The sequence below is a fragment of the Schistosoma mansoni genome (genome assembly GCF_000237925.1).
Source record: "Schistosoma mansoni, WGS project CABG00000000 data, chromosome 3 unplaced supercontig 0220, strain Puerto Rico, whole genome shotgun sequence".
Classification (NCBI taxonomy): domain Eukaryota; kingdom Metazoa; phylum Platyhelminthes; class Trematoda; order Strigeidida; family Schistosomatidae; genus Schistosoma; species Schistosoma mansoni.
In genome coordinates this window covers 741-8,256 of record NW_017386014.1, presented here as the reverse complement: position 1 = coordinate 8,256, position 7,516 = coordinate 741, and the positions used below count along the sequence as shown (strand labels likewise).

Below are 7,516 nucleotides of genomic sequence, written 5' to 3'. Positions count from 1 at the left end.
TAACCAATGTTTTATTAACGTAGATATTTGATAATCTTTCAAATAATTTGCCTCCGAAGCAGTTTAAAAATTAGTTACAGTTCTTAGATTCTTCACACATGAATATAGATGTGGCCTATTTGAATTTTGAGGAGGTATGGTTAATTGTCCAACGGACTAATATTAAACTACCATTACTACTGCTTTAAATATCCACTAGAAGTGCTTGATCGATCATATTTTACGTTAATTAAATATATAAAATCCATGGAGAATCTAGAAGGACTGTTTTATTAGTTTGGAATAGGATATATATATATATAATATATATTCATGATCATACAAGTATTTTATCCAAGTATAATTATTCATTTATTTAAACACATAAATATTGGTACAAAGAAGCGCCAGATACATATGTGCCGCACGAATCTCATTCGATTTGTGTGATGGCTGTGATACTGCCCGAGTGCCCAAACTGAAGCAGGTGGTTTTTTAGGGGGTCACACCCGGAGCCTTTGACCTAAAGGTCTAAATCACAAGGCAGTGGAGCATCGTAAAAAGATGCAGTCTCATGGTAGCCGGTGACCAACAGTTGGTTCATACGCCATTCGTTCCTTCAGGATACTGGGACCCATGTGTACCATTGATTTGGAATCAGGGTTTTCCAACTCCCCTAGGTGGACTCGCAGTGTCCACCAACCCTGTTAAATCGCCAGACATTCGCTTTCCGTCCTCTCAATTTCGTAAACAACACCCATGGTGCGAGAAGGCCGTGAGTAGGATTTCCCTGGTAGAGACTATATACGCGTGGCTATGTGAGAGCATTTCGAGTGGGAGAGCGAACTCTCCCCACTCTCGGCCGTATCAGGTCATTTGGGGGCAATAGGATAATATCTGTGTAGAAAATGATTTCAAAGTTATAAATATCTGAAGAATAGTAAAGTTTTGATGGAAACGATTTATTTAGATTATTACTGAATAGTATTAATCAAGTCTACAAAACAAGGATCGTCAGATTTCTCTACGTTTCATAATTAGGCTGAAAGATTATATTACATGAAGTTGTCAGAAAGACATAATATTATAAGGACAACTACTGAGCATCTACTTTGTATGTACAAGTCCTTATTTTATTAAACGATCAAAATTATAAGCAGAATGGTTGGGGGGAAATATGATTCAACTACAGTTTTAAGATCTCTCATAACTAAGCATTAGAAAAAAATAATACAATATAAAGAAAATATTACATCTTTCACTTACTGTACCTTATAGACAGTATATTATTTGAATAAAGTCAAAACACCAAGTGAGGCGGAATAAAGTATTCATTTTGCTTCGCAGTTTCGCTTCAGCTGCTCATAATCGTATTCGTATTAAAGTGTAATATTAAGATACAATAATAATAATATAAATTTACAAAGGGAAAGAATTGGACTAGTAGCGATTTTAAGTATAGGTATAAACATGTGTGAGGTCATCTGAAGATGGAATTCAGGAACATGAAGGCAGTAACTAGATGAAGTTTGAAAACCATTGAGGTGTGTAATAATTCTAGATTTGAAGTGTACATAAGTTTTAAGTAGGTAAATGAACTGTAGATGAAATAACAATTAGTTTGGTGGAAACTGTATGACAAGAAAATACAGTAATTATAGATGATCTTGATGAATATGAATTTACTAAGGCAGTGGTAGATTGATATTTGTCTGTCTGAAAACAAATCCGGTAATCGCTATTGCTTTGGCGAAACATAAGGAAGCTGCATCGCTTTTAAGGATTGGTAAACGTTAATAATCTGTCTGTTACCAATTAGGTGCTAAAATGTTGTAGAATCACATTCTTTGGAACATGTTAGTGAATATATATACACTTTTGGACATACATAAATGTAGTTGGAGGTACTGAGAGAAGAGGACTTATTGATTTGTTTTTTTCAAGGAAGCAGTTTATTTCATGTAATGTGACTACCTTTGTTACTGAATGAATGATCTTCATTGCACTATTTATTTTGTCAATAATTGTTTCAGTAACTTCATCTTCATTAAAGCAAAGATATACGAAGCAAGCTTTCTTTCAAGTTGTATCATACTTAAAACATCCACATGTTTTGATACACTTCTCAGTGTTACACTTCAATACGAATACGATTGTAAGTAGCTGAAGAGAAAAACGCGAAATAACATTGATTTATATTATGCTGCTTCACTTGTCATTTGGGTTTCATTCAAATTTCTATAGGGAACCAATTGTATGGAAATTTTCAAGAATTGCTCCCCTGTCAGTATAATATTACTGAATATGATTTCATAGAAATTTTAGAAGCTTCATGATCCTGTAACCGAAAGAGTTGAGTATTACAAGGAACAGAGGTCACATATTTTATTGAGTGTTCCATCATTCGTATAAAACAACCTCATTACTATTGGTGCGTCTCGTTCACTAGAACGATTTTGTGAATGTATCTTGTCAAGTTTAAGTTTAATGAAAAGTGTTAAGGGTTTAGATTTGTTTAGTTGTTATTAACACGGGTTTATATTTCATCTTTTTTATTTTACATATGAGCATATGTGGAAGCAATTTCTAAGAGTTTCTGACCGAATCTTTGTTCATCTGTCATATTATCTGATGCAGGAGAAAATGTACTACTCAATTCACGAAATGTCATGGCAATACGTCGGGTAGTGATATCTGTACGCCTAATTTCATGTTGCCAGATGTATCGTGCAGGTCCACTAACAACCACAAGGGAACGTCTGTCCAGCAGCACACGGACGCAAAACTACAAAATGAAAAAAACATATATCAGAAAGGAAAAAGTCTCTGAATATTATAAGAAAGCTCATAAATTACCTACAGAAATCTTCATAATGAGGATAGTTGAAAGCAGTAGGACAGATTAATAATTAACACAAAAACAATACTTCTAGAATATCTACAGCATTGGATTTCTTTCATTATGTGTTGATTACTTTACAATCATATTACAGTCGATGTTATTTAGATGAAGTAAATAACTTGGATCATGTTTGGCTTAAACAATCAGTTTATTTAATTAATAGTTAATCGGTACTGGGTTTGCTGAACCGGGAAAATTTTCGTAATAGATGTTTACTCATGATAAAGACACTGATCGTCAGTAGTTCCATTTATTTATTTGAACACAAATGTTAATTAAAAAAATGGCACCAAACACATATGCGCCACATACATGGTGTTGCCACTGGATGTTAGCAACCCTTCGGAGACAACGATGATCAAACACAGAGAGTCGTCTAACATCCTGAACTCGGAGAGGCCAGGTTTCACAAGCACATGGGAAAACTGTTCTCATTTACGCGTTGTAGATCTGATCTTTTACAGCCAGATTAACATCACGAAGGCACCAAAGATGACCCAGATTGGCATAAGCCCTTCTGGCTTTCATTATACATGAATTGATCTCATCACTCACCCCACCACTAGCACTTATGTAGCTACCCAGATACACGAACTTCCCGACTACTTCTATTTGCTCACTTCCCCCACGGTGTGTGTAGGGTCAGGGTCCTGCTAGTCTTGTAAAAGTACTTTGTACTTGGAAGGTGCGAAACACACCATACCTACAGGCATTGATTAAGTGCAGATTGTATGGCTTGGGTATTATCGCACAATAAGACAATATCATCCACATACTCGAGGTCGGAAAGTCTTTCTCTACACAACAGATCCACATTATTATTATCTACATCTATCAGAGCTGTTTCCGAAACGTCATCAATAGCAAAGTTGAAGAATGGTGAGACTGAGCTACCCTGTCTAACCTCATTGCTTGAATGGAACAGTGGAGAGAGATGGTTGTATGTCCTCACACTGCCTGAGGTGTTTGTATGTAGGGCTTTTAAGATGTTAATAAACTTCTCAGACACACCTTTCTTCAATAGACAATCCCAGAGAACAGTCCTGTCTAACGAATCGATGGCGGCCCTAATGTCAACAAACACTACGATTGTTGGCTTGTGATAAGTATGACGGTGTTCTCACAGTTGGTGAAATGTGAATATGTGATCAATAAATCCTCGACCAGAATGAAAACCAGCCTGCTCTTCGCGAGTCAATCTTTCTCGGGATTTGAACATTCTACGAAGTATGACGGATGCCAATAGTTTGAACGCGAACAAAAGTAGACTTATCCCCCGATAGTTGTTGCAGAAACGACGTGAACACTTTTTAAAGATAGAAACAACTATCGACTCATTCCATGATGATGGGACACTCTCTAATTGCCAAATGCCCTGGTACGCCCGAGTGGAGAGAGTCAACTCTCCCTCACCAAATGCTCACACATAGCCACATGTATACAGCAGCTGAGAGGAAATTCCTACTCACTGCCTTGGGAGGACAAAAACTGAATGTCCGGCTCTGTAACCGCGTTGGTGGATAAGAAGATCCATCTAGGAGAGTTGGAAAACCCTGATTCCAAACCAATGGTGCACATGGTCTCCAGGATCCTGAAGGAACAAATGGCGTATGAATCAGTCGTTGATCACTGGATACCACGGGACTGCATTTCCTGACGTTGCTCCACTGTCTTGTGGGTTAGACCTTTAGGCCGAAGGTTCCGGGTGTTGGCCACTGTAATGTAAGGTAAGATTAGCTCAAACAAATGTATGATCAGAGTCTAGATAGGTACTTCATAAAAACTGGCAGTCTTGTACGCAACCATGCCAGCGGCAGCTGGTCGCGATATGATTAATCTGAGTCCAAGCTTGAGATGAAGAGGGAGGACGCCAGGTGGCACATCGGTGACCACTCTACCGGTAGTCAGTGCTAGCCAGAAACAGGTTGTGGTCTGCACATAGTTGCAATAGGCGGTCACCGCTATACAGAACAGTAAGACATGAGTTTTATCTTCCTTAGTGCACGTCTGACGACACGATCCAGACACAGATGAACCCTTATCAGTACACCTTTACATTACAAAATGACATCACAGATTACTGATTAAGAATCTACAAATAATCCAATTTTGCAAAAAATTATGCAACCAGTGTGGGGCTACCATTGAAAATATAATAGACTTACTGAGCCTCGGGAAACACTTGGCACATATGATTGAACACGTTGAAATTCTTGGTTTATGCCATCCACCACGTCAGTTGTCGGTAATGTGAAAGTTAAATAAGTGGCGCCACTCAAATTGACAGTCACCAATCGATCACCCCACAACCATGAATCATCATAGTGCGGTACAATACAAGCTCCACGATCTGATTTATACTCCAGGTTACACAACTCTACTGGGATAAATTCAGGGTGAAGAGATGTGCTTTTTTTTAATTAAATCATTATAACGTGTTATTAGGAACCTAGAATATGCTGGCAGACCATAAAATCCTCCGATGTGCACCTTCTGTCGTTTGAAATTCACTTTTGGTCCATAATCCTAAAACAACATTTGGCAACAAACTCATATGAGAAGACTGAATGTCAACATTTCAAAGTACCAACGTCACAGTAAGGGAAACATTGACAACATTGTTGGCTGAAACATAACAGAACCTCTTACGCGAACCCACAGACTTAATTAGTTGGTTTGGAAACCACAGACAGAGAAGAGATCATTAAGGGTAAAACAGTGATAAGACGAGCAGATATAATGGTCAGATGAAGACGTGAAGAATTAACCTTAAGAAATATTCTGTTAAGGACTAAGAACAAGTTATGCATAACCTTTGTTACTTGCAAATTACGAGCACGGGTTTTTGGTGACTGTATAGTTGCATCCATGTCAGAGCTTTCCACATTTGAAATTATATATATATATAAGCAATGTACGCGTACATTGGAAGCATCGAGTAAGCAGTATCGAGGTTGTTAATAGGGTACTAGACAAATATGGAAAATCGGTTAACGAGACTGTGTATCTCCACCACCTGAGGTGGCTGGGATCTGTATTAGGTGTGCTCAACAACCACTTACCTCGACGTGTAACGTTGGGTGGAGTAGGAGTAAGTCGGAAGGAAGATAAGGGCCATTTAACTAATCTGTACAGTCATCCACTGTTTATCCCATCTATGTTGGTATGTGTAGACTACCTGGTTGTGACCCCTACAATAACTGCCATTAGTGATTACGTGTTATGGCTCAGAATCAGCAGTCACGGTGAGGCAGATGCACTAGTCCTTTGTTGTTTCCCCAGACTTCTAGTTTAGTATACATTCATGCATACCGTTCCATTCCCTCTACTTGGACCATACTGTGAAGGTTTGTCGTCGATTGTCATTTAACTTTTCCACTTCATCTGTTTGTGCTGATGTTGGATGGTAACTTGGACTACTGCATATTTTTCTCAGACTTTATGTTGATTATGAGCGCACTAGTGCACGACGAATATCTCACTAGCGGAAGTTCAGGAGTTAAAGAAGTCTATTTTTAACCAGTTGATCGCTGGTTTTAATTCAATTTCACCTAAATTATTTTGTTCGCCTAGGTAATACTACTAACCTTTACGTAAATTACGTGGCTTAAAACTGAGATTTCATCAGCTATTAACGGAACAACAGCAACACAAGCTTCCGATTTAGCAGTAAATGTACTTAATTATTGTATTTCCTAGTAGTACACTAGAAATTAATGTACACTAATCAAATACTATAATGCGTTTACTGGGTGCTAAAACAACCAAAGTGTTTGGTGGATTCCATTTTGTTATAGAGTTTATATAACAAAACTAATTTGTTTGCACATTGTAAATAAACCAGCGTTTGTCTATATAGACCAAGTAGTAATCTTAGCTGTTAGGCTAGTGAAAGTGGGTATTTACATACAGATACGTGTACTAAACTTTTAACTGCACAATTTTTGTTAAGCTACGAAAGAGTTACGAACATGTAAACCGACTGTTGAAATGTGATTATCTTAACCGTTGAGTCGAAGTGTTTAGAAAATCGTAGCAGACGGAATCACTTAGTCGACAAATGAAGTGGACATCTCTATGGTCACGATTTTGTTTAGCCATTTTAGACAACAGACTAAACCAATGTATTACACGACCATAGTGTTGGGAAAGTGCAATCCTAAATACAACTTTCAAGAAAGAGATGAACATAAGATCAACTTTCAACACATTTTGGTCACATCATTTCACGAACTTCTAATGTATTTCTCACCATAGTTTGTGTTTATCAACAATTACTCAGTTTTCTAAGTCTAATCATTACCACCGATACATGACCGATTTATTTGAATGTATTCTCAGCTCCATTGAAATCACCAACAAGGGTCACATTACGAGACTAGTCGTTTTACTCTAGTTAGCGGGACAGAGAAGAAAAAGACAAAGTGGTTTGGTTCGGTTTATTGACGTCGGCGTTGCAAAATATTAGCAAAGCGCATGAACGCATCACACAGATTTCTAAGTATTAACTTAAAGCGTTGTAAACTGACAAGATGCTTTTTGCATTTATCGACAGTACCACAACACTCCACAGACGATGAATTAAAATGCTAATGATGATCAGTAACTAGAGATGTGGCGAAAGTATAGAATTGT

The 7,516-nt window shown here is 37.7% G+C and overlaps 2 protein-coding genes across 2 annotated transcripts; both read right to left on the bottom strand.

Moving 5' to 3' along the window:
* Positions 1–2,536: 2,536 nt before the first annotated feature.
* Positions 2,537–2,764, bottom strand: Smp_119120 (oxygenase-related; the record flags this gene model as incomplete). The annotated part of the gene is made up of 1 exon (XM_018792834.1): positions 2,537–2,764. A coding segment is annotated over one exon (228 nt), but the record flags the coding sequence as incomplete, so codon positions are not given.
* Positions 2,765–5,157: 2,393 nt separating this feature from the next.
* On the bottom strand, positions 5,158–5,407 carry Smp_197790 (hypothetical protein; the record flags this gene model as incomplete). Its single annotated transcript, XM_018792833.1, has 1 exon — positions 5,158–5,407. A coding segment is annotated over one exon (135 nt), but the record flags the coding sequence as incomplete, so codon positions are not given.
* Positions 5,408–7,516: the final 2,109 nt, after the last annotated feature.